Raw genomic sequence first — 24,037 nt, 5'->3', positions numbered from 1 at the left:
TCCACCCCGAGGAGAGCTCAGGTGTTCCCCAGCAGAGAGCTGCAAAAAATCCCTGGGGAAAGGAAGTCTGTGAGGCTGAAATGGTGAATCCCCAAAGGGTTTGGGATTGCTGGAGCCAGCCCTGCTCACCACACACAGCTGGCTCTGCTCTCCTCACCTGGACCTCGGTGTTGCGTTGGTCTCATGGACCACATGGGGTTGTTCTCTGTAGGGAGGGTTTTTCTTTAGCTGGAGCACAGGGATTTGGGTAAATCCCTGTCCTGTGACCTCTCCCCAGGTGACTTCTCCATCCCTTGCCCCTTCCTGGCATTTGGGTTTTGGTCTCTGGGTTGCACCCCCTGCTCCCCAAGGGCTTCTGGCATTCTGCTGGTTGTGGTGGGATTTTTAGAATTGTGCAGCTCCGTGGCTGCTCCCACCAGCAGCCCTGAGAGAGGAGAGCCTTAATTAGCACCGGCACTGATTGCATGAACCAGAGAATGGCACAGCTCACCCTGGCACGGAGCAGGGTCCCACCACCACAGGTCATGGAGCAGGGTCCCACCACCACAGGTCACCGTGGCACGGAGCGGGGTCCCACCGCTCCTCTGTCCCCTCCTGGCTGCTCCATCCTCCCTGAGTGTCCTCCCTGTGCTCCCAAGGATGTCCCAACCCCACACCCGCCCTTGGGGACCGCAGGACCAGCGGCGAACCGGGCACCGAGCGGCGTCCCCAGTGCTGCCCCACCGTCCTGCTGGTGCCACCTTTGTCCCCGTCCCCTTCCCCTCGCTCCCGGCCGTTCTGTGCCCCGGAGCGGGGCTCCCCCCGCTTCCCCGGTATCACCGGGCGGAGCGAGCAGCGCTCGGTGCCGAAGAGGTTAACGCGTGTCCCGGTGCACGGAGAGCCCGGAGCTTCATGGGATGCCATATAAAGCGCGTTCCGCCGCGCCGGCCCCGGCTCCGGGAGCTGCCGGGACGCGCGGAGCGGGGCCGCGCACGGAGCGGAGCCGCCGGTGCCGCCGGTGCCATGGAGCCCCCGGGCCCCGCCGGGACGCCGGGCCGGCCCTGGGATGAAGCCAAGGCTTTCTACGACAACCTGGCCCCCAAGAAGAAACCCAAATCGGTGAGAGCCCCCGCACAGCGCTCCCTGCCTGCCCCATCCCCTGCCGGTGTCTCCTCCGGGTGTCCCAGCTCCTGCGGGCTCTCATCTTCCCTGGATCCCCCCGTGGAACCCCCACGGGTAGCTGTGGGTGCCCCATCTCCTCCAGGATCCCTCCCGGTGCCCCATCTCCTCCAGGATCTCTGGGGTCCCTCCTGGTGCTCCGTTTCCCCTACGAGTTTTGGGGTCCCCTTGGGTCTCTCCATATTCCCCATCTCCTCCAGGATCCCTCCCGGTGCCCCATCTCCTCCAGGATCTCTGGGGTCCCTCCCGGTGCTCCATTTCCCCTACGAGTTTTGGGGTCCCCTTGGGTCTCTCCATATTCCCCATCTCCTCCAGGATCCCTCCCGGTGCCCCATCTCCTCCAGGATTTCAGGGGTCCCTCCCGGTGCCCCGTTTCCCCCACGAGTTTTGGGGTCCCCTTGAGTCTCTCCGTGTTCCCCATTTCCTCCAGGATCTCTGGGGTCCTTCCTGGTGCCCAATCTCCTCCAGGATCCCTCCCAGTGCCCCATTTCCTCCACCTGTTCTGGGGTCCCCCTGAGTGTCTCCATGTTCCCCATCTCCTCCAGGATTCCTCCCGGTTCCTCATTTCCCCCATGAGTTTTGGGGTCCCCCTGAGTGTCTCCACATTCCCCATCTCCCCCGGGCTCTGTGGGGTCCCCACGGTGTCTCTGGTGTTTCTCTGACCCCCTGTGTCCATCCAGCTCCTTGGGGATGCCCCTGCTCTCCTCTCTCCAGGTGCTCCCACTCCTCCATGGCATCCCTCGCTTTCTGGGGTCTCTCTGTGGCTCTCCTGGCTCCCTCCTGGGCCAGGCTGTCCTTGCAGGGTGGCCCGGTGCCCCATGAGCCGCCTGTGCCCTGTGCCAAGGCGGGAGGCGCTGCCAGGGACAGGAGGGTGGCACTGACAGAGCCGGGGACAGCCAGGGGGTGGCACGGGGGTGGCACAGGGGTGTCGTGCCCCTCGCTGCCCCCGGAGATCAGAGGGACAGCCTGTGTTGTCTAACGAGGGCTGAGCCTGTTTTAACCACGGGAGTGCCTGGAAGTGCGGCTGTGTCCCGGAATGGCAGCGGGATAATGGGGCTGGGGCTGTGCCCGCCTGTCCCTGCAGCCTGTGAGCCCCCCCCAGACACAGCCACGGCCACCCTCAGGGCCCTGGCACCCCCAAAACTGAGGTGTGGCAGAGGTGCTGGCCTTGGTGACAGCTGGCACCTTCTATGCTGGCATCTTCTGTGGCACCCTCCTTGCTGGCACCTTCCGTGACAAAGCTCTGGGTGTGAGCTCTCCACGAGGGGACGCCTCCAAACCCTCACTTGGGGCACCCCTTGTGCCTTCCCCTTCCCTCACCCCTGTGCCAGCTCACCTTGCTGCCGCCTGTGCCCTCCCGGAGCAGAGGCACAGGGTGGCATGGTGGCAGGATGCAGCTCCTTGTCTTTCATGCCACGCTTTGCCCATGGATGCCAGCCCAGGCTCCTCCTCTTCCTCTCCTCGCAGCCAGCTTGCTGACCAGGGGAAACTGAGGCACGGGGGGGCAGCCATGTGCTTTGCAAACCGAGATCTGGGTGCTCACATCCTGGAGCTGGGCTGTGCCCTATGGGCTGGGAGTGATGCCAGGCTCTGTGCCAGCCTTTCCTGGGTGCCCTGTGGCTGTGGGCACCCAGCTCAGCTGTGCCCTGTGGGGCTGGGGGTGATGCCAGGCTCTGTGCCAGCCTTTCCTGGGTGCCCTGTGGCTGTGGGCACCCAGCTCAGCTGTGCCCTGTGGAGCTGGCGGTGATGCCAGGAGCTGTGCCAGCCTCTCCTGGGTGCCCTGTGGCTGTGGGCACCCAGCTCAGCTGTGCCACCATGCCCTGGGGGCGATGCCAGGCTCTGTGCCCCTCTCCTCTGGGCGATGGGCACAGCTCAGCTGCCCTCCCACAGCCGCCAGCCCCTGATGGATGGCTGCAGGGCGCTTCCCTGCAGTATAAATAATGTTCTTGGAAATCTCCAAACCAGCCTGAACTTTAATCTGATCCCCGAGCAGGGGGCTGGCGGTGCCCATCAGGAAATGGGGTTTGGTGTCGCTTGTCTGTCTGTCTGTCTGTCCGTCCCCCTGGCCCCACAGGAGCAGCAGAGAGCAGTGAGGTGGCAGGAGAAAAAGGTGATTTTGGGGAGCCATTCCTGGCTGGGCAATGGGTGCACGGGGCGTTCCTGCTCTGCAGTGGTCGCAGCTCTTGCCACAGGCTGGCTCCTGCCAGGGAGGTCAGCAATGAGACCTGTCACCCTTCAGCAATGCTGGAAATGTCCCCAGCCTCTCTGGTGACAGTGGGAGCTGGTGTTCTGCTGGCTCCCTTCGTCTGGGCACCCTTTGGGACCCGTCCCTCTCGCCCATGTGTGGTTTTTGGGATGCTGGAGTGGGGATAATGCTTGACCGTGGAGCAGACCCTTCCTCTTCCCTTTCCATGACCAAAAATCCTGTGAATATTGAATTAATCACAAGGATTTGGTGTTCTGCGGCATTCAGGGAAGCGCCCAGAATTCCTGCAGGATTTTAGGATGGAGTTGGGTGCAGCCAAAAGGATCCAGGGGTGCAGAATGGGGTCCCCGGTGCGGCTCCTCCAGATGTGGCAGTGGAGCTGCTGGGTTTGGGTGGCACTGTGGGCACCTCTGGCTCTCATGGGTGGGATAGCACAGCCCCTCTGCACATCCTGGGAGCCTCTGGGATTTCCAAATGTGTGCCTCTAATCCTTGGGGCGCTGCTGGGGATTTAGTGATTAGAGCAGTGATTTAAAGGCTGCCAGCTGTTGGATCTGCAGGCAGAAAATTGGGCTGTTCCCAGTCGCTCCTGAAATACACCTTCACCCCAAAACTGGGGGGTTCAGGCTGGGCTTTGCACTCAGTGGAGCTGGAGCCTGCTGGAAAGGTATTTTTGCACTTCTCAGGTGGGGTTTGGGCCTTGTGGAGCTCCTGGAGCTGTGCCAGTGGCTGATGTTCCTCTGACACATCCCTGGTTGTCCCTCCTGTTTGGCTGACCCTAAGGATGGACCCAGGGTTGGGATGGGACCTTCCTCACACCCTGTTCACACTTAAACCCATCATTAATTTATTGCTCAAGGTTCAGGAGGGGCTGGATCTGACCTTCCCATGGGGAGGAAGAGGAGCTCACCACGAATCCCCAGATTCAGTTGGATTCGTCTGAGCAGAGCCTGGACTGGTGCTGGATGAGCTTTCAGTGACCTTGGCTGGCCTTGGATGATGCTTTGAGGGGAAAACAGAGTTTGTGATTCAGCCCAAAGCCTGCAGGGCAGAGGAGGAGGCTGTGGTGGGATGGGGGCTGTGGGACCAAGCCCACCCCCTCCCATGCACACATTTCCTCTTGCAAAAGAATATTTGCCTTGAAACATCTCAATTTCTGGGGAAAAGCGGGGTTGGGTGGGCTGTTAGCAGCACTCAGAGGGAGGATTTGAGGTGCTGTGGTTCCTGAGGCTTTTTAAAGCTCATTTTGGAGCGTTGCAGTGACCATCTGCAGCACTAATGGGGACGGAGAGGCATCCAAGCAACCTCGAGGAGGGAATGCTTCCAAACGAAATCCACTTCAAAGAAATGCCAAAATGCAGATTCCCTCCTCGCAGTGCAGAATCGCCTCGTTTTCCCAAATGTCAGCATTTCCCAGGGAGCAGCAGGGCTGGGAGCTGCCTTAGCACACCCGGGTGAGACTTTTCCTGCCCCGGGTGCTCCACAAGGTGCAAATCTTCCTTGGCAGGATCCCATTCCCAGAGCTGCCTGCCCTCTGGGGCTCCAGCTGCCCACGCCTGGAGCTCGGGGTTATTTTTATTGCTGTGTTTATTGCCTCTTCAATGAACCTCCCCGAGGGCTGGTGCCTTTCAGGGGTGGGGAAGGGACCTTGAGCAGCCAGGGCTGTTGTGCAAGGTGTGTGTTGAGGAGAGAGGGAGATGGAAATTCCCTCTGGGCACCCCAAGCTTGGATTGTGGCCCCAAATTATCCTTCTCACCCCTCAGAACACACCTCAGTGCTGCTATATCTGGGCTGCTGACCTGTTTTCTGTCCTGGGAATCTGAATCAGGCTGACCCCTGTCCAGGATCAGGGAGCAAACACACCTGGAAGATTTGCTGCCCACCCAGCACTGCAGGGACTCTGGAGCAGCAGGACTCCAGCTAATGGCCGGATGTCCCAAGACCTTTCAGAGTTATTAATATTTTCAGCTAATAAATGGCCCATGACGCCAGGGTTATTAATTAATGAGCTGAAGTGCCAAGGCTTGGCCTGTGACCAGTTAATAGCTGACACTCCTTGGGGACCTGGCTGTGGTTCAGTGCTGGTGTCATGGGTCAGGTCCTGTCTGTCCTGGGGGGTTGTTCCCCTGCTTTCCTAAAAGAGCCACTTCCAAAAGGGATCTGATTGCCTGAAAATGCTGTGGGAGAGGGATCCCTGCGCCCACACTGATCTTCTCAGCCCCAGCTAATCTGGGTCTCATCCTAATGCCCGCTGTTTAATCGCTTTGCTGGGGATTTGGGGGATTTTGGGAGTGGATGCAGCCTCTGGAGAGGTGCCTGGGATGGATCTGGTGCTGGGAATCTCCTGGAGGCTCCCACTGACTCATTCCTGGGTGGGGCTGGGGGCAGAGCCAGCCCAGTGTGGATGGGGCACCCTGGCCCTGGCAAAGTTCAGCCCCGGGCAGGGTGGGAGCTTGAACTTTGGAGCACCTGGAGGAGGCACCCTCCACCCTAAGCAAACGGCATTGCCGGAGGATTACTCACGGCACAGAGGATCCTGGAAGGCACCCAGGAGCAGGGGTGAGGTGTTCCTGCAGTGTTCACTGCCAGGATTTCTCAGAGAGCCCCCCCAAGCCCTGTCCTGCTCGCTGGACATCCCTATAGGGGACAGGACTCTCTGTGCCACTGTCCTTCTGTAGGATTTGCTGTCCTGGCAGCCAGGATTTCTCACTGTAATTAGTAATTAACTTATTTTTGTGCTTGCAAGTGAGTGATGGGGATTAACAGGGGACAGAGGGAGGATGGGTGAGGGTCAAGATGAGCTTGACTTTCCCTCTGTCCCCTCTGTCCCCGCTGCGTCCCTCTGGAGGCGCCTCCTTGGCTTCAGCTGGAGGAGGTTTTGGATTTGACTTTTGGATGGAGCCCTCAAACATCAATAATAATGACTCATAAATCCTTGCCTGCACCACCTGTTTGTCATGTTCCCACCCACAATAGCTGTATCAAGTGTTTGGAGGAGCTGAGCTGGCGCGGGCTGTTTGTCACATCTGGACGGCGTCACGGGATGCGGATCTGGCTCGGCCGCAGAGCGCGCCCCGCTCCTGCCTGGGGGGTGGCAAAAGCCACACAAATTCCATCTGCACGGCCCTCAGCAGCTCCTCCTGGGCTCTGCACTGGGGCTGGGAGCCTGCTTGCAGCGGGAGGGCTTGGCAGGGGGATCTGAGGCGTCCCAGATGTGTGGGGATGCAGCATCAGGGCTTTGTGACCGTGCTCAGAGGGGTCTGAGGATGAGGGAAGAGATGAGGGTCTGACTCCGTGTTTCAGAAGGCTGATTTATTATTTCATTATATATATTATATTAAAACCATACTAAAATAATAGAAGAAAGGATTTCATCAGAAGCCTGGCTAAGAATAGAATAGGAAAGACTGATAACAAAAGTTTGTGGCTTGGACTCTCTGTCCGAGCCAGCTGACTGTGATTGGCCATTAATTAGAAACAACCACATGAGACCAATCACAGATTTTCCTGTTGCATTCCACAGCAGCAGATAACCATTGTTTACATTTTGTTCCTGGAGCCTCTCAGCTTCTCAGGAGGAAAAATCCATAGGAAAGGATTTTTCATAAAAGACGTCTGTGACAGGGCTTCATCTGTTGAAGCGCTGGGATGCAGCTGCTCTGTCTTTCTCCAAATCATTTCAGAGGTGTCACCCACCTCGTGGCCTTTCGTGCTGGGAGATCCACCTGGGGGCTGCCTCCCTGATTTGTCCCTCCCTGATTTGTCTCTCCCTGATTTGTCCCTGTGCCCACAGCCCAAACCTGAGAACGCCATCACCATCGCCGTGTCCTCGCGGGCGCTGTTCCGCATGGAGGAGGAGCAGAAGATCTACACGGAGCAGGGCGTGGAGGCCTATGTGAAATACCAGCTGGACCACGAGAACGAGCCCTTCCTCCCTGGGGCTGCCTTCCCCTTCGTCAAGGTGAGCAGCCACAGCTCCCCAGAAATTCTGGGGAAGGGGCAGAGCTCATGTAGGCCAGGATGGACACTAGCAAACACAGGGCAGACAAACCTGTGTGCTGTTTCCAGGGCTGAATTTTCCATCCTGAGCCCAAGAATTGAACAAATCATCTCCTTGGATCACATTTAAAGTTTCCCTTTAGGGAATTGTCTTTTTTTTTTTTTTTGGCAATTATGATTATATTATTGCAATTTATTTATTCTTGTAAATTGGCTGAGTTTAGCCTTGCTCCAGAGTCGGCCAATTTCTAATTTTGACGTGTTGAAATGAGGCGTTTCAAACTTGAAAATTATTTTCTAACTCCTGTAGCACTGCAGTTTTGGGTGCTGGAGCCTGTTCCCAATAAATAGATTAATCAGCTCAGTGGGACAAGACTTGTTTCTGATTGCTTGAAAAACACTTGTCTGTAACTTGGAGCTAATTCATCTTCGTTTAATAACTGCAAACCTTTTGTGTTTAAAAACAGAGGAGTGGCTAGGTGGAATTTTCCCCCCCCCCCGTTAAAATGAATCTATTTTTTCCCAGCTGATGTCAGCTTGGCTCGGGGTGTAGTTGAGGTGGGGATTTTGGTGACCAGGAGTGTTCTGTTGATGGAAAGGGGTGAGCACCACACCTGGGGCTGGCCAGATTTGTGGATTTCGTGACCAGGAGTGTTCTGTTGATGGAAAGGGGTGAGCACCACACCTGGGGCTGGCCAGATGTGTGGATTTGGTGACCAGGAGTGTTCTGTTGATGGAAAGGGGTGAGCACCACACCTGGGGCTGGCCAGATGTGTGGATTTGGTGACCAGGAGTGTTTTGCTGGGTGGGAAGGGGGTCAGGGCCATGCCTGGGGGGCCTGGCTGACACCCAGCCCCTCTCCCCGTGGTGCTGCAGGCTCTGGAGGCAGTGAATGCTCAGCTCCGTGAGCTCTACCCCGACAGCGAGGAGCTCTTCGACATCGTCCTCATGACCAACAACCACGCCCAGGTTGGGGTTCGCTTGATCAACAGCATCAACCACTACGGTGAGATGGGGACGCAGCTGGCCTTGGTGGCTTTTGGGTGGTGGCATTGCTGGGCACCAAGAAAAGGAGATGTTTTCTCCTAGTTTTTATATTTTTCCTGGATTTTCTGGGTGTTGGCAGGTGGGGCGGAGCTCTGGGTGCTGGCTCTGCTGTTGGGCAGCAGAACCAAAATTAACTTCCAGCACCAAGGCTGGGTTTGGGGGGCAGCCAGGCTCACCCCGGGGTCCCTCTTGCCCCCAGATCTGTTCATCGAGAGGTTCTGCATGACGGGAGGGAACAGCCCCATCTGTTACCTCAAGGCCTATCACACCAACCTCTACCTCTCCTCTGATGCAGAGAAAGTGAGTGGGGCCATTGAAGAGGGTGAGTCTGGGGTCCAGCTCAGGGGAAGGGCAGTGGGGGGAGCCCGGAGCCCTCGGGGGTTGATCCCAGGAAGGATAACTCCAATTTCCATGTCCCTAATCCAACATTAACCTCGCCCCACATCGCTGACGCTCCAAAGAGCCTCCAGTTTCCATAGAAATGAGCCTTTCCTTCAGCTCTCCCGAGGCAAAGGCGGTGTTTTTCCTCCTTAATTCTTGTATGCAAAGGGTGATTTGTCATCTGGGGGTTTGTTCTTGCTGTGGAAGCTCTCGGGGCCAAGCTGCAGGTGCTCCCGCTCACGTCTCCTCGCGGCGCTTTGCTCCCAGCCCGTCGTGTTTTGCTCTGCTCCTGGTGGCTGAGCCACGAGGACGGATCCTTGGATAACTGCCACCTCCTGCCTCACCCTCAGGGATTGCTGCAGCCACCATCTTCAGCCCCAGCAGGGACCTGGAGGTGTCGGAGAAGCAGCTGAGGGTGGCGTTCGACGGGGACGCCGTGCTCTTCTCGGATGAGTCGGAGCAGATCGTGAAGGCTCACGGCCTGGACATGTTCTTTGAGCACGAAAAGGCCCACGAGAACAAACCCCTGGCACAGGTACAGCTGGGCTGAGGGCTGGAAAAGGCTCTGGGAGAGAGGCAGCCCTCATGGGATGCTCCAGACTCTGGGATCAAGCCACAGTGGGGTGTGAGGTCGTGACTGTGTTCACAGGGGTCTGAGGATAAGATGAGGATCTGACTCCATGTTTCAGAAGGCTTGATTTATTATTTTATGATATATATTATGTTAAAACTATACTGAAAGAATAGAAGAAAGGATTTCATCAGAAAGCTGGCTAAGAATAGAATAGGAAAGAATGATAACAAAGGTTTGTGGCTTGGACTCTCTGTCCAAACCAGCTGACTGAGATTGGCCATTAATTAGAAACAACCCCATGAGACCAATCCCAGATTTTCCTGTTGCATTCCACAGCAGCAGATAACCATTGTTTACATTTTGTTCCTGGAGCCTCTCAGCTTCTCAGGAGGAAAAATCCTAAGGAAAGGATTTTTCATAAGAGATGTCTGCGACACTGGGTGGTGGCGCAGGGGATGGTTTGGGGTCGGCTCACAGACGGGAACCTGCTGATTAAAAAGCTGACCAAAGATTCCTTGCTCCTTCAGGGCCCCCTTAAGGGCTTCCTGGAGGCGCTGGGCAAGCTGCAGAAGAAGTTCTACTCCAAGGGGCTGAGGCTGGAGTGCCCCATCCGCACGTACCTGGTGACGGCGCGCAGCGCGGCCAGCTCGGGCGCCCGCGCCCTAAAGACTCTGCGCAGCTGGGGCCTGGAGACGGACGAGGCTCTGTTCCTGGCGGGGGCTCCCAAGGGCCCTCTGCTCAGGAAGATCAGGCCCCACATCTTCTTCGACGACCAGATGTTCCACGTGGAGGGGGCGCAGGAGATGGGCGCCGTGGCCGCCCACGTCCCCTACGGCGTGGCGCAGAAACACAAGCGGCCGGCGCAGGACAAGCAGCAGACCCCAAACAGCAAATAGTGGGGTTGGGCTGGGGGGATCCCCCAAAGCCCAGCAAGGACCTCATCCCTTGAGCCAGGCTCCCTGCTCGTGCAGGGAGTGTTTGTTATGGGAATGGGGGCTCATTTTCCCCGGGTTAGGGGCAGGAGAGAGGAGGGAAATGTTCTTGGTGCCTCTGTTTGCTGCTGCTGCTCCTCCTCGTGGGGCTGGGGGCTCCTCTGTGCCAGGAGGTGTTTTCCCACTTTATCTGTGCACTCTGCACTTGCTTCGGGCAAAAACCCCTCGAGGATGGGTCTGCCTTGTGTGGAATCTTTGTGCCAGGCAGGTTTAACCTATTTATTTTAACCTATTTATTTAAAACCCCTAGTGACTCCCAAAGCCTTCTGGCTTTCCCAAGCGAATGTTTAGGCTGAGCTGGAAAATTGGGAGCACTCAGAAGCCTTCCAAGCAGCTTTGAAACAAAATTTTATCCCTTTGAACTGGAATTAAACCATGGTATTGTTCCTTCACAGCCCCAGCTGCTGCTCCCCAACCAGAAAATACTCGGTGTCTGTCCTTTCACCAAGATTTTGCCAGCTTAAATTTGGAAAAATAGAAACAAATACTTAACATACTAAAAAAAAAAAAAAAAAAAATCCTGTTTCCTGCTTGGAGCTTTGGGCTGGTGTATTGCTGGCCCAGGTTTTTATATTTGGGTTTCACACTTGCATGATTTAGCACTTAAAACTAATAATCTCAGTGAGCATCCAAAGCCCAGCTTGTGCAAGGGCTGCAGACACACGCCCAGGGCTTGAATTAAGTTAAAAGCAGGCCTTGATATATTAGGGACATCATTTGAAGTCCATTTAGGTAAATCTGCACAGAATTTCAGCCTGGGGATTTCAATTAAAGGATTTTTTCCCTCCCTTTCCAGGCTGAGCCCGTATGAGTTGATAATCTTTTTCTCCTCAGCTTCTTAAAACCTCTGGTGTTTCCTAAAATAGACACCTCTGTTAGCGATGCTGTGAGAGAACCAAATCTCTGATTAAAAAACAGGATGGGAAATCAATGGGAAAGAAAGTGGTGTGAAAATCACACTGACATTTCTGCTCAAAGCCCTGTTGTCCCAAAGGAGGAAAGGAAGGAAAATCTAAAGATTTTTTTTTTCCCCTCGTGGGTTTTTCTTTTCCTCTATTTTTTGGGGGGTTTTTTTGCGTGACATCCCATGGCTGAGCAGGAAGGGTGCTGAATATTATCAGCCAGTTTTCTACAAATATCACGGGCTAAAATTTTCCAAGCTGTGTGTCTGTCTCTTTCCAGGGAAGTTTCAGCTCAGACAGTGAGGCTGGAGCTGGAGTTATCACCCTTTTGAGGAATATGTAAATAACCAAGCTGGTGACGCCTTCAGTGGCTCGGGAGATTTTTCTCATTGCACTAAATCCTGCTCTAGCAGTGAAAAGCAAATTGCACTTTCCCCCCCCCCCCCCCCTCCCCACAAAAAAAATCCTTTGGCAGGCTGTTAGCTGTCACATCTGGGTGACAGGGTGACAAACACCTCGGAGGAAGGTCTGAAATCCAAACAAACAAACGAAAAATCTTGGGAGAAAGGAGTTTCTGAGTGTCACATCCGCCAGCACTCAGGTTTATGGAGAGGTCTTGTCCTTTTTAATGTGATTTTGGGATCTGAGCTGGATCCTGGAGCCCTTTCTGGCAGCTGGGGGGGGGAGCCCAGCCAGTAAACATTTCCAAGGTGTTTCCTGAAGATGGTGGAAGCCCAGCCAAGCCCAGCTCGTGCAGGGCAGAGGATGTTGCAGGGGGAATGGGATTGCCAGCCAGCCCTGGGGAGCAGGGCAGGGTGCCAGAGGGGCTGGGGACAGGGGGATGTGTCTGTGGGATGGTCCAGAGGTGATGCTGCTGCTGGCAGGAGGAGATGGATGCCCAGGGAAGCATTGGGTTGTGGTTTTGGGGTAGAACCCTGGATTTTAGCAGATTCTTGGGGACAGGCTTTTAGTGACCCTGCTTTGGGTCCTGCTGCTGCCAGGGCAGTTTGGGAGCTCTTTGGGAGATGTGGGGCTCAGGAAATGCTCCCCAGGTGAGCCAGACCCTCCCCAAATCCTCCTTGAGGTGCACAAGAAGCTGGGTACAGGTTTTAGTGACCCTGCTTTGGGTTTTTGTGCTGCCAGGGCAGTTTGGGAGCTCCTTGGGAGATGTGGGGCTCAGGAAATGCTCCCCAGGTGAGCCAGACCCTCCCCAAATCCTCCTTGAGGTGCACAAGAAGCTGGGTACAGGTTTTAGTGACCCTGCTTTGGGTTCTTGTGCTGCCAGGGCAGTTTGGGGGCTCTTTGGGAGATGTGGGGCTCAGAAATGGATCCCAGGTGAGCCAGACCTCCCCACATCCCCCCAAGCAGGGAGGATTTTCCATTCCCACCACGGCTGCCCCTTTTGCTTTTATCCACGTGGCTTCCTCTGGTTTTGTTTTTTATTTTTTCCTTCTCCATCACTACAACTGGAAGACAAGGACTTGCTGTTTGTGCACTTCCCTGGGGCTGGGGAGTGTCCCTGGGGTCACCCCCTTCTCCCACAGGGTTCTGCCTCTCCTGCTGTCCTGGCTGACAACTGGACTTTTCCTGCTGTGTGTTGTTGCTGTGGATTTCACTTCATTGTCCCACCCCTCCGGTGGTTTTTTGCCATGTAAATGGGATCCCTCGGGGTGTTTTTCCATAATAAACCGTGTTGGTCCCAGCCCTGCTCCCACAATGAGTGTTTGGCTCCCTGCTTGGGACCTCCCAGGTTTTTTATGGTGATGGGGCAGAAGGAAAAAGGGGTTTAAGGGAATTCAGAAAATGTGGTTCAAGCTGCTGCTTTGGGGCTGGAGGGCTGTGGGATTCCAGGGGTGGGATGTGCTGTGATCCAAACACCTCCCTGTGCTTCGTGAGCAGCCTTTGTGGGGCACCTGGGCTCGTGATGGATAAAAATACAGCTTGGCAGGAGGCTTTTGTCAGCTTGATCTTCTCCCAGCCAACAGGTGGGAGGCAGCACAGGCTCAGCAGAGGAGATTTGTGAGATTTATGGCTGCTGAAGCCCCAGCTCCATCCACTGCAGCTCCTCCCTGCCAGTCAGGGGAACAGATGGACTGAGGGGAAGCAGCAAATTCTCCATCCATCACCAAATATAGCCAAGGAATGTCCGTGGGCCCTGGGGCAGCATCCCTGCTCTGGGTGTTCATTTAAGGGATGGATGGATGGATGGATGGATGGATGGATGGATGGATGGATGGATGGATGGATGGATGGATGGCCCTCAGCGTGTTCCTGCCTCCCCCAAACCCATCCCCACCCCTGCTGTGCTCTTCCACCAGATGCTTGGAGGGAAAAAAAAAAGAAAAATAAATTTTAAAAAAAGAGAAATAAATCAAATTCCAGCACAGATGATGCACCAGGGAAAGCCAGGTGTGTCCATGCAGCCCTGGAAGGTTGGGATGCCCACAGCAAAACCAAAAACTGCAAGGACAACCCCAAGCCCTTGGTTGTGAGACGCTGAGGGACAGGGGGAGCTTTGTGCAGGTGGATTTGAGATTTGCTGCAAGAACAACCCCAAGCTCTTGATTGTGAGGGACAGGGTCAGCTTTGTGCAGGTGGATTTGGGATTTGCTGCAAGCCTGAGGTTTTGATTCTGCTGCCTGTCTTCCAAGCTTTTCCCTTGATCAGGCATAGCAGGGCTTTGCAGTGCTTTGAAATGAAGCCCATGGAGGAGGAGGAGGAGGAGGCAGAGCTGGTGGGAATTATGCTGCCACTCAGCAATTGTCAGCACAGATGTTCCCGAGGTAATCACCACCCTGAATAGCTGAGCTGCTGCTCGTGACAAATTCGGGATTTAACCCCCAGAAACTCGTGGGGTGTGTTGAGAGAGTGGGACGGCCCTGGTGAGCGTGGCAGGGAGGTTGGGCAGAGCCTGGGCTCTGCTCTCCTGGTCCTTTGTGGGCACCGGGGGAGTTGTGCCACGTCCCTGCCTCAGTTTCCCCCATCAGCATGGCAGGATCGTGGAATCCCAGACTGGTTTGGGAAGGGAACTTGAAGATCACCCAGTGCCACTCCCTGCCATGGGCAGGGACACCTCCCACTGTCCCAGGGTGCTGCAAGCCCAGTCCAACCTGGCCTTGAACGCTTCCTAGGATGGTGAATCCAAATTTGATGAATGATCAGAGGATGATTGCAGCTCCTTAGGGAGGGAAAGCAGAAACCCAGGAGTGCTCTGGAGTGCAGTGGAGCCCCTGCAGATCCTGGTCACACAAATGCAGGCCTGTCCTGTGGCCCAGCTGGGAATTCCTCTGCAGTGTTACACCCTCCCTGGAAAGCAGAATAGGCACCAACAACCCCGAGCAGGAGCCTGCAGGATAAAATGTCAGTGCAGGGCAGCTGGTGACAGGGTGACAGAAACACCCAGAGCTGGAGGGACAGATAAGGGGACCTGGAGGCAGGAGAACAAGCAAAGGGCACTCGCTATCAGCGCCGCTGGGGCCGTGCCAGGGTTTGAGCAGCCCGACCATCTCGTCCCTTCAACACTGCTATTTTTGGCCGTGCTTGCTGACACCTCTGTCACCAGCGCCTAAAATGGTCCCCTCTGAGCACAGCCAGGGCCACCGAGGGAGCTGTGACCCAATGGAGCCTCCCTGCCAAGAGGCAGCTCCGGGCTGGGCCAGCTCCTCCGGAGATGCTCTCTGGTGAGTTCTGCTGTTAATTCAGCCCTGAGATAGGTGAAAAGTCTCTGTTTCGAAGAATGAATTGGAGTTCTTCAGTTTTCGGTCTCAGAGTTGTTTATCCAAAAATAAATTATATATTTATATAAATGCAAACAATATAGATATTATCTATTATATATTACATATTACATATTATATATTATATATTATATATTATATATTATATATTATATATTATATATTATATATTATATATTATATATTATATATTATATATATTATATATTAATATATATGTATACTATATTTTATATAGTATTATATATTCGATATTATATATTACATATTATATAATAATAAACTATATAATTATGTATTTATACAAATAAAATTTATTATTTTATTATTTGTATTTATTATTTATTATTCAATATTTGTTATTAATATTTATTTTCTTAATTAATAATTACTCTTAATATTTATTATTACTATTAATAATTTAGTATTTAATTATATATTATTATTTATATATTACTGTTGTTTATCTTATCTGTAAAAATTTTTCCCCTGTCCAGCCGAAGTCTGCTCAGCAGGACAGCCAGAGGCACTGTGACCACCCTCTTTATCCTTTTGTCTCTTTATACTACAAACTACCTGTACAATATTTACAATTACTTTCCAATACCTATCACCTGTGTTAGACAGTGAACTTCTACTCCAAACCAATCCTAAAGTGCCAACATCACAGCAGAAGATGGAGGTAGAGAAATGTTCTCCATTTTCTGCCGTTATACGTATGTTTATATGTTATACGTAGTTTGTAGTATAAAAGGACAACACAGGGAGTGCCCGTGGCTGCCCTGATGAGCAGAAAGAAAATTTTACAGATAAGAATTAATAAACAACCTCAAGACCGAAAAGTGAAGAGTCCAGCCTCTCCTCTCTCGAAGCAGAGACACCCTGCACATCTGGGGGCAGCAATTAACAACCAAAACCCGACAGGGCTGGAGCCACAGAGCAACCCCACCCCGCTCCCCTGCCTGGACATCCCCTTTTAGGAAAAACTGCTTCATTTTCCCAGCTCTGCCCGCGGAGATCTGTCCGTCCTTGCGCTCTCCCATTCCTGCAGGGACGGCTCCGTTACCGGGGCTGCGTTCAAAGCTCTGCTGGCAGCTCTCTGCCGGATGGGGCTGTGCCATGACCACCCCTGGGAGCCCAGCAGAGCAGAGCAGGGGGGTCTCAGGACCCTCTGGGGCTGCAGGAGAGCTGGAGAGGGGTTTGGGCAAGGGCATGGAGTGATAGGGTGAGGGAGAATGGGTTTAAACTGAAGAAATGTCGATTTAAAATGGGATATTGGGAATAAATCCTTCCCTCCGAGGGTGGTCAGGCCCTGGCATTGGTTGCACAGAGAAGCTGAGGATGCCAGGGAGGATAAATGAGGGAAAATCTGCTCCTAATGCACGATGAGGGAAGCTGTGCTGATTCTTGGTGGGAATTGGAGCACGAGTGGACATTGCCGCGATTCGGGTCCATCCTGATGGGGATGGCTTTGCCCCAGGGACGGGGACAGGGACGGGGACAGGGACAGTTGTGGCGCTGAGCAGGTGCCACGAGAGGGCGCGGAGGGCTGCGAGTGCCACCAGAGGTGACCTGGTGCCCGACGTCCCCTCCTTGGTGCCCTGATGGCATCCCCGCCTTCCCCGGTGCCACCTGGCGCTCCTTCCCTTCAGGTGCGTGTTTGGGGGCTGTGAAGGGGCATCTGAGCCCCCGGAATGTGCTTGAAGCCCACCAAGCTGGGCACGCAGAGATTTTTTTCCTCAGTGCCAATTCTGGCATGGGACACACACCCTTATCAGGCACTTTGTCACCCAGGATGACCCGGCTGTGGGGCAGGGGTGGGGTGATGGGGGCTTGTCCTGCTGGCTGCACAAACAGCCCTCCTCCTCCTCCTCCTCCTCCTCCTCCTCCTCCTCCTCCTCCTCCTCCAGGTGCGGCTGGGAATCATTAGGAGCTCTCTGCGCCGGCTGAGTGTGGGAACTGGAAGGGAAAGCTGCAGAGAGGCCTTCTTTCATCTCCCCACTCCCTCCTCCCCCCGTGTCTGCCAAGCCTGGCTTCCTTTTGAATCCTTTAGCTTGTGCCAAGCGAGGGAGAGCAGGAGGAGGGGGGAAGAAAGAGAAAAAGAGGAAAAAAAAAAAAAAGCAACAACCACAGGAATGTGTCCAGGGATCTGGCTTCATTCAGGCTGTGAGCCCTGAATACCCCGGCTCCACTCGGGGAGCTGGAGGGAGGCAGCAGCGGGAAAACAAACAGGGAAGGGCTGTGAGGTGGGGACAAATCAGGGAGGGGGACGCGTCCCCTGCATGGCGCCAGGGGTGAGGGTGGCACAGGTGCCGTGCTGGGAGCAGAGCTGCCACGTCTGGGTGAATCCTGGCTGCGTTCCATCCCGGGATGGGGACACGGTGCCCACCCCATCCACATCCCACCACCCTGGGGACGGTTCCCAGCCCATCCACACCCCACCAGGGCTGCTGCCAGGGGAGCCTGGGAGAGCCTTTCCCCCACCACATGGGGAGAAGGATGGTTTTTGACTCGCTGCCGACTTTATTCCCAGCAAATTAATAATTTCCTCTTGTGGCAGCAGCGCTGGCCCGAGCGTGTGCGCGCTGGTGGCTCCCACTGCCCTCCCGGAGGCTCCGTGCACCTCCCTCCATCCCCATCCCCATCCCCAGCTGGGCTCCCTCCAGCTGTGCAGGGCTGTCAGATCCAGCCCAGCTGTGCCGGCCGCGGCCTCGGGAGCATCCCGGCGGGAGCAGGGCCCGGCTGTGAGCTGTGAGCTGATGCTGTGAAATGATGCTGTGAGCTGATGCTGTGAAATGATGCTGTGAGTGCCGGGGAAGCGCCTTGGGTGGCGGCGAGGGAGGCGCAGCTCCAGCAAGGAGCTCTCGCTGCCTCTTGGCTTCGCAGCAGCGCTCGGGAAAACGGGGAAAAAGCAGCGAGGGAGCCGCCAGCACAGTCTGGGCTCTGTCCTGGAGACACGGGGCGGCTGCTGGACAATCCCAGCGCGGGATGGGAGCGCTGTGTTGCAGTGTGATGTAATACCCTGTTTCAGCTATCCCGGTTCCTTTCCCAGGTGTGCCAGTCCCCTCTCCCTGTGCACAGACACCTCTCCCCAGCGCGGGCACCCACTATGGGCTGATCCGCTGGGAACCACTCCTCGGGCAGCCGATTGTGTTTTGTTCCTTATTTATGTCCCCGGGGCGGTGCCACAGGTGGGCGATTGTTCCAGCTGACAGCCCGAGAGGCGAAGGAACGAGGCTGAGCTTCCTGCTATTCAATTAGAGAGAGTGAGCATTCAGCAGCAGCTGCTGGCTGCTGGCAGGAGCAGAACCACGCCGTGGTGGGCGCAGGAAAAGGCAGGAAAAGCTGCCTGGTGCCATGGGCACAGCGGGCTCTGAGCACCTCTGGCTGCCACTGCTGTCTCCTCTGAGTTTGTTTTTTAGGAGGAGATTTCCTGATCAAAGCAGCTCCGTGGAGCAGAATTGGGATGAGGAGTAGCTGGGTGAAAAAGGGGCTCAGGGGGGACCCCCTGGCTCTGCACAACTCCCTGACAGGAGGGGACAGACAGGAGGGGGGTCAGGCTCTGCTCTCAACAAGATGAGAGGAGACAGCATCAGGGGAAGTTTAGATTGGATAACAGAAAAAAAAATATCTTCACTGAAAGGGTGGTCAGGCGCTGGAATGAGCTGCCCAGGGCATGGAGGAATCGCCATCCCTGGAAGAGTTCAAAACCACATGGATGTGGCACTTGGGGACAGGGTTTAATAAAGAGCATGGCGGTGCTGGGTTAATGGTTAAACTCGATTTTAAGGGTCTCTCGCAGCTTTAATGACTCTGTGGGAAGCGCCAGCGTGGAAAACAGCAGCGTGAGGTGGTGGGGGACGCTCCGAGTGGGGAGAGGCCATGCCAGGAGCAAAGCCAGGAGCTGGAAGTGCCGCAGGGAGCAGCTCCCCCCAGGCCTGCAGCTTCACCCCTGCCCTGAACTCTGCGTGATCCCTGACCCTGGGGCCTCTGTGGCAGAGGGCTGGTGGCTTTGGGAGCCGTCTGGATGTGCATTTCCCCTCCTTTGTGCTGGAATTGCCAGGGAATGATCCCTTCCCCTGCTGGCTGGGAGCTCCTTGTCCCTGTTTCCCCAGACATGTGTGTGCTCCCTCCTGGAAGCCAGCAAGGGAGGGAGGAGTGTGAGCTCCACATGGGGAGCAAACCTCTCTACCTCCTCCCCTCACTGCCTGGGTCCCTTTTGAGGCATCCATGGCCTTGCGGAAACCCCTGCAGCACCCAGGGTGCAGTGAGATTTTAGGGTCTCCACGTGCCAGGAGCCCAAGGCCATCCCTGCTCTGTTTCCTTCCCTCACTCTCCCCATCCTGGCGCTGATCCAATTGGAAAAGAGTTTCCTGCAGCCACCTCTCCCTGCCCCTTCCCCGTGCCATCTGTCCCCAGCACGGTGACAACCTCACTGGTGGCGTTGCTGCTCCAGATCCTCCCATGCACCCCTGTGTCACAGACACATTTTATGAAAAATCCTTTCCTTAGGATTTTTCCTCCTGAGAAGCTGAGAGGCCTCAGGAACAAAATGCAAACCTTGATTATCTGCTGCTGTGGAATGCAACAGGGGCATCTGGGATTGGTCTCGTGTGGTTGTTTCTAATTAATGGCCAATCACTGTCCAGCTGTCCAGACTCTGTCTGAGCCACAAGCCTTTGTTATCATTCCTTCTTTTTCTATTCTTAGCCAGCCTTCTGATGAAACCCTTTCTTCTATTCTCCTTTCTTCTATTCTCCTTTCTTCTATTCTTTTAGTATAGTTTTAATATAATATAGATCATAAAACAATAAATCAAGCCGTCTGAAACATGGAGCCAGTTCCTCATCTCTTCCTTCATCCTGGGACCCCTGTGAACACCATCACACCCCTGAGCTCTCTGTTCCCAATCCCTCTGTTCCCCCGGGCTCTGGGGGTGTCTGCCAGGCTGGCTGTGATCACCAGGACAGGATCTGCACACACACACACACACGGAGAGCCCCAGATGCCTCCACGCACGCCAGACCCGCAGCTCCATCACGCCGAGGGTGGGTCGGGGCTGAGCTCAGCACCTCGCACGAACATCGGTGACACTGCAGCAGCCGAGGCAATCAGCACCAATTATCCCCTTTTGGGAGCTCGCCCTGCAAGCTGCAGAGGCTTTTCCGTGCTTTGGGAGAGATGGGGGCTGGATGTGCCAAGGCTGCGGCCACGTCTGGGCGAGGCTCCGTGTTTCGTGTCGCTTCCGGGGGGCTGGGAGGGCTCGGGGGTGATGTCTGTGAATGTTAAAGGCACTTGTGAAGCCAAGCAGCACAGGCACATGCTGTCACTGCCTCTGCAGTGCCATCTGGCCAGCAGCGACGCAGCTAGAACCAGGGCTGCGCGCAGGAGAACATTTTACAACAGAAAGCAATTAACAGAATAAAGCCCTTTTTAAAATCCCGTAATTAAAAACAGTCCCTCCCCCTTGTTTTCCTTTTAAGCTGAAAGTTGCTGTTTACTCATTTGCTTTACAAAGTGTGCCTTGTTGTGGCTTCAGAAGAAATGAAAGTTTGAAGTGGTTAGAGAAGAAAGGCTCTGGGGCTGCTGCGTTCCAGGCAGGGCGGAGGGGCAGGGGCTCTCCAGCCCGGCTTGTTTGTATTTGTTCTTGTCTACTCACAAGATCGCTAAACACACATTTAACAAGTGGTGAAGCTGTCTACCAGCCCGATCTCTCCCAGGGTTCATGAGAAGAGGCCTGGCACATTAGCATTGCTGGGGGAAGGGGAGGGAGGACCGGCCTTTTGAAGGGTTGGTGTTTTGGGGCTGAGCAGGGAGGGAAGGGCTCCTTGCCCGGGCCAAGTCCCAAACAAAGGCATTGTGTTCCCCGGAGCCCTGGGGATTGGCCCCGGGGGAAGGCCAGGACCTTGCCTCACCAGCCATGGGTTTTCCCATCCCAGCTCCTCTTGTTTCCTAGCAGGAGTGCAGCCCTGAGGCCATCCAAGGCTTTCCAGAGTGGAGCAGGGCTGGCATCTCCAGGGCTGGCTCATCTATCCCTGAGAGTGAGAGCCACAGAACCCAGGGCTGCAGGATGGTCATGGGGTGCCACAGCAGCTCACCTGTGCCCCACCACCCTCACCTTGACCCCATCACCTTCACCTTGTCCTCATCACTCTCATCTTGTCTTCACCACCCTCATATTATCCCACCACCCTCACCTTGTCTCCATCACCTTCATCTTGTCCCCACCACCCTCACCTTGTCCCAATCACCCTCACCTTGTCCCCATCACCTTCACCACCACCCTCACCTTGTCCCCATCACCTTCACCTTGTCCCCACCATCCTCACCTTGTCCCATCACCCTCACCTTGTCTCCATCACCCTCACCTTGTCTCCATCACCTTCACCTTGTCCTCATCACTCTCATCTTGTCTTCACCACCCTCATATTATCCCACCACCCTCACCTTGTCCCCATCACCCTCACCTGTGTCCCATCACCCTCACCTTGTACCCACCGCCCTCTATGAGTACAAAACACCAGAGAGGAGCAGCCCAGTGTCCAGTGGCCACAAGTCCTCAGTCCCTCTCTGGATGGCCCTGACCTCAGGGGGTTCCTGGACATGCAGTGACCCCATCTGTGGGCAGGTTTGGTGCAATATCAATCATCACTCGTTGTGGCTTCTCTGTAAAGCGAGTGCCCGGTGCAGCAGCACCATTGTGGGTGGGGAAACTGAGGCACAACCCACTGGTGGTGTGTGATGCTAAACCATCAGGATGGTGATCCTGCCCCACTGCCCCGGTGACACAGAGTGGCACAGACCCAAGGGGACACCAGCAGCTGCAGGGTGTCCCAGCTGTGAGCCCGGCAGGTGCAGCCTCTGGATTCCATGGGATTGCAGGGCTGAGCCACATTCCCAGACCCGCCGTGGGGCAATAGGTGTGAGGACACAGCCAGCCCTGCCAGGATGGTGAGGGCAGCGCCGGATTCCAGCTCGCTGTGCCTGCCTGGGGAAGGGTGAGGCCACGGCTTTGTGGGAAAATGCTGTTTTTCCCTCCCCTGGCCTGCCCGTAGCAGCGGGCTGGGCGGGCTCGGCATTGCGTGGGCCGGGGAAGTGGGGGGGACTTTGCAATTGTGGTGCCTCTGGCTTGGAGCAGAGCCACGGCAAACAATCCTCTGCTGGCCCTGCTCCAGATCTGACAGAGCGCCGAGGTGATAGCGAATTCATCCCTCCACGCTTTCATCCCAAATCACCTCCTGAAAGCCCTGGCTCTCCTGACTCTGATGGATCTGCTTAGCCACGGAGGGAGGCAGCCTGTCCGCAGCCAGGAATCCTGTCCAGCATCCCTGCGAGGCCTCTGCCTTGGAAATTACAGCTGTGGGACCTGAGGCTGGGAGGTGATGCTGACTGAAGATGTGAGGACAGGGCATTCCAGGCACGCACGGGGTTAAACCAGAGGTGTCAGTTCACGGGGAGGTAACAGATAAGTCCTGCTCCCCGGCTGCTCTGCCTTTCCAGAAGCCTTGCCCTCCCTCCCACATTCCAGCTGCTGCAGCTTTTCACAGCTGGCCGCTCTCCTGGGACATTTCCCAGAGCTGGGAAGGCAGGGAGGGGAGGGAGCAGCGTGGTCCCGGCCTGGGAGGGGGGTTGGTGGCTGGGCTGACCATTGCCCCTCCAGGGACACTCAGTCTGGAGCCTCTCACCCCCAGGACAGGCCTGGCACAGGCAAACCTAGGCAACCCCTGGCAGGGATCCACCCTCAGCCCTGGCCCGGAGAGTTTTTCCTGCTGCAGGGAAGGGACATCAATCTTTGCAGCTCACTTATTCCTTGGCCTCTGAAGCAGGGGAGCCAATTAGTGCTGGGTGTGATGGATGGCTTAGCCCCGTCCTCGTGACACCCATCCTCTGGAAGCGGTTCCCACCACGGAGAGGCACAGCCAGCCGGAGCAGGGGACAGCTCTCAGCAGCTCCTGAGTCCCTGAGGGTCTCACAGGGGTCCCACAGGCACTGCAGCAACGCCAGCTGTGATTGCAGAGGGGAAACAGCCCCGAGCACTGGGACAGTGCTGTTAATTCAGGGCTTGGGGAGAGATTTCCTCTGATAATTCCCTGGCTTGGCTGTGGAGAAGCCTGGAGCTCTCCAGGGAAGAGCAAAGCAGCTCTGGGCAGAGGTTGGGCACCCACTGCTCGTGGCTCTGCTCTCGGGGTCACTGTGCCGTGGGAATTGGCTGCAAAGATGCCCAGGGAGAGGCCAGGAAGGGCAGAACCCCCATTTCTGCACCCCTTGCCTGCAGTGGGTGACATCTGGCTGCTCCCTCCCGTGGGACGTGGGTGACACTCCCAAAATCAGCTCCCCTTACGCAGCTAAGCCCATTTAATCCTTCCCTGTTGTCTCCACTGAACCACCCCTTGAGGGGTCCCTGCTCCATCTGGGGTGGCTCAGATGTCCCTCACAATCCCCCCCGGGATCCCTGGGGTCGGTTGGAAACGACTCTCCAGGAGCACAGGCTGGAGAAGGGATCCGATTACAGGAGAAGTGGGTTTGGGGGCCCCTGCTCTGCTCATAATGAAGTGTAATCCTAGAAAAACATGTTGCCAATTACACTTCAATTGAACCCAGATAATGATGCTTAGACAGGGACCAGAAAAGATGGAGTCTGGACAGTGAATTCCTTTCTGATGGAGAAGAAAAGTGTCCCTCTGTGGCAGGTCTGGGCTCGGCTTGATTCAGGCTCGCTGTGATATGAGCAAGAGCCTGAAACAACCAATCTCAGGATCCCATTTAAATGGTTTTATCGGTGGAAAGAGTATTAATCTCTCAAAAACACATGTTTATGGGAAGTTTGGTTTGGAGATGTATGTGTTTCTAACTGAAATCACTTTGGAAAGGGAGGAGGAGCGGGTCTCAAAACTGCTAAAATAACACTTTTCTAATTCTTCTGGTTCAAAGTAACTTTTCATTCGGAAATGTAAGCTAATAACAGCTCGGCTTCTTGACCACTTCTCACAGTGAAAACAAAACACCAGAATTAGAGCAACAAAGCGCTGCGACCTAAAGCAA

At 55.2% G+C, this 24,037-nt stretch overlaps 1 protein-coding gene across 1 annotated transcript; it reads left to right on the top strand.

The window, feature by feature from the left end:
• The first annotated feature begins 944 nt into the window (after positions 1–944).
• NT5C1A (5'-nucleotidase, cytosolic IA) lies at positions 945–12,883 on the top strand. The gene is made up of 6 exons (XM_058819770.1): positions 945–1,098; positions 7,157–7,324; positions 8,239–8,368; positions 8,609–8,731; positions 9,141–9,325; positions 9,892–12,883. Exons 1-6 carry the CDS (start codon positions 1,003–1,005, stop codon positions 10,258–10,260), a joined length of 1,071 nt encoding a protein of 356 aa, XP_058675753.1. The 5' UTR covers positions 945–1,002; the 3' UTR covers positions 10,261–12,883.
• Positions 12,884–24,037: the final 11,154 nt, after the last annotated feature.

The sequence above is a fragment of the Ammospiza caudacuta genome, chromosome 25 (assembly GCF_027887145.1).
Source record: "Ammospiza caudacuta isolate bAmmCau1 chromosome 25, bAmmCau1.pri, whole genome shotgun sequence".
Classification (NCBI taxonomy): Eukaryota; Metazoa; Chordata; class Aves; order Passeriformes; family Passerellidae; genus Ammospiza; species Ammospiza caudacuta.
Note: the sequence above shows the minus strand (reverse complement) of the source record. Positions and strands in the feature narration are given on the sequence as shown.

Coding starts and splice junctions, on each gene's coding strand:
- NT5C1A (XM_058819770.1), top strand. CDS start 1,003: ATGGAGCCCCCGGGCCCCGCCGGGACGCCGGGCCGGCCCTGGGATGAA. Junction 7,325..8,238: donor CTGCCTTCCCCTTCGTCAAG/GTGAGCAGCCAC, acceptor GTGGTGCTGCAG/GCTCTGGAGGCAGTGAATGC. Junction 8,369..8,608: donor CAACAGCATCAACCACTACG/GTGAGATGGGGA, acceptor TCTTGCCCCCAG/ATCTGTTCATCGAGAGGTTC.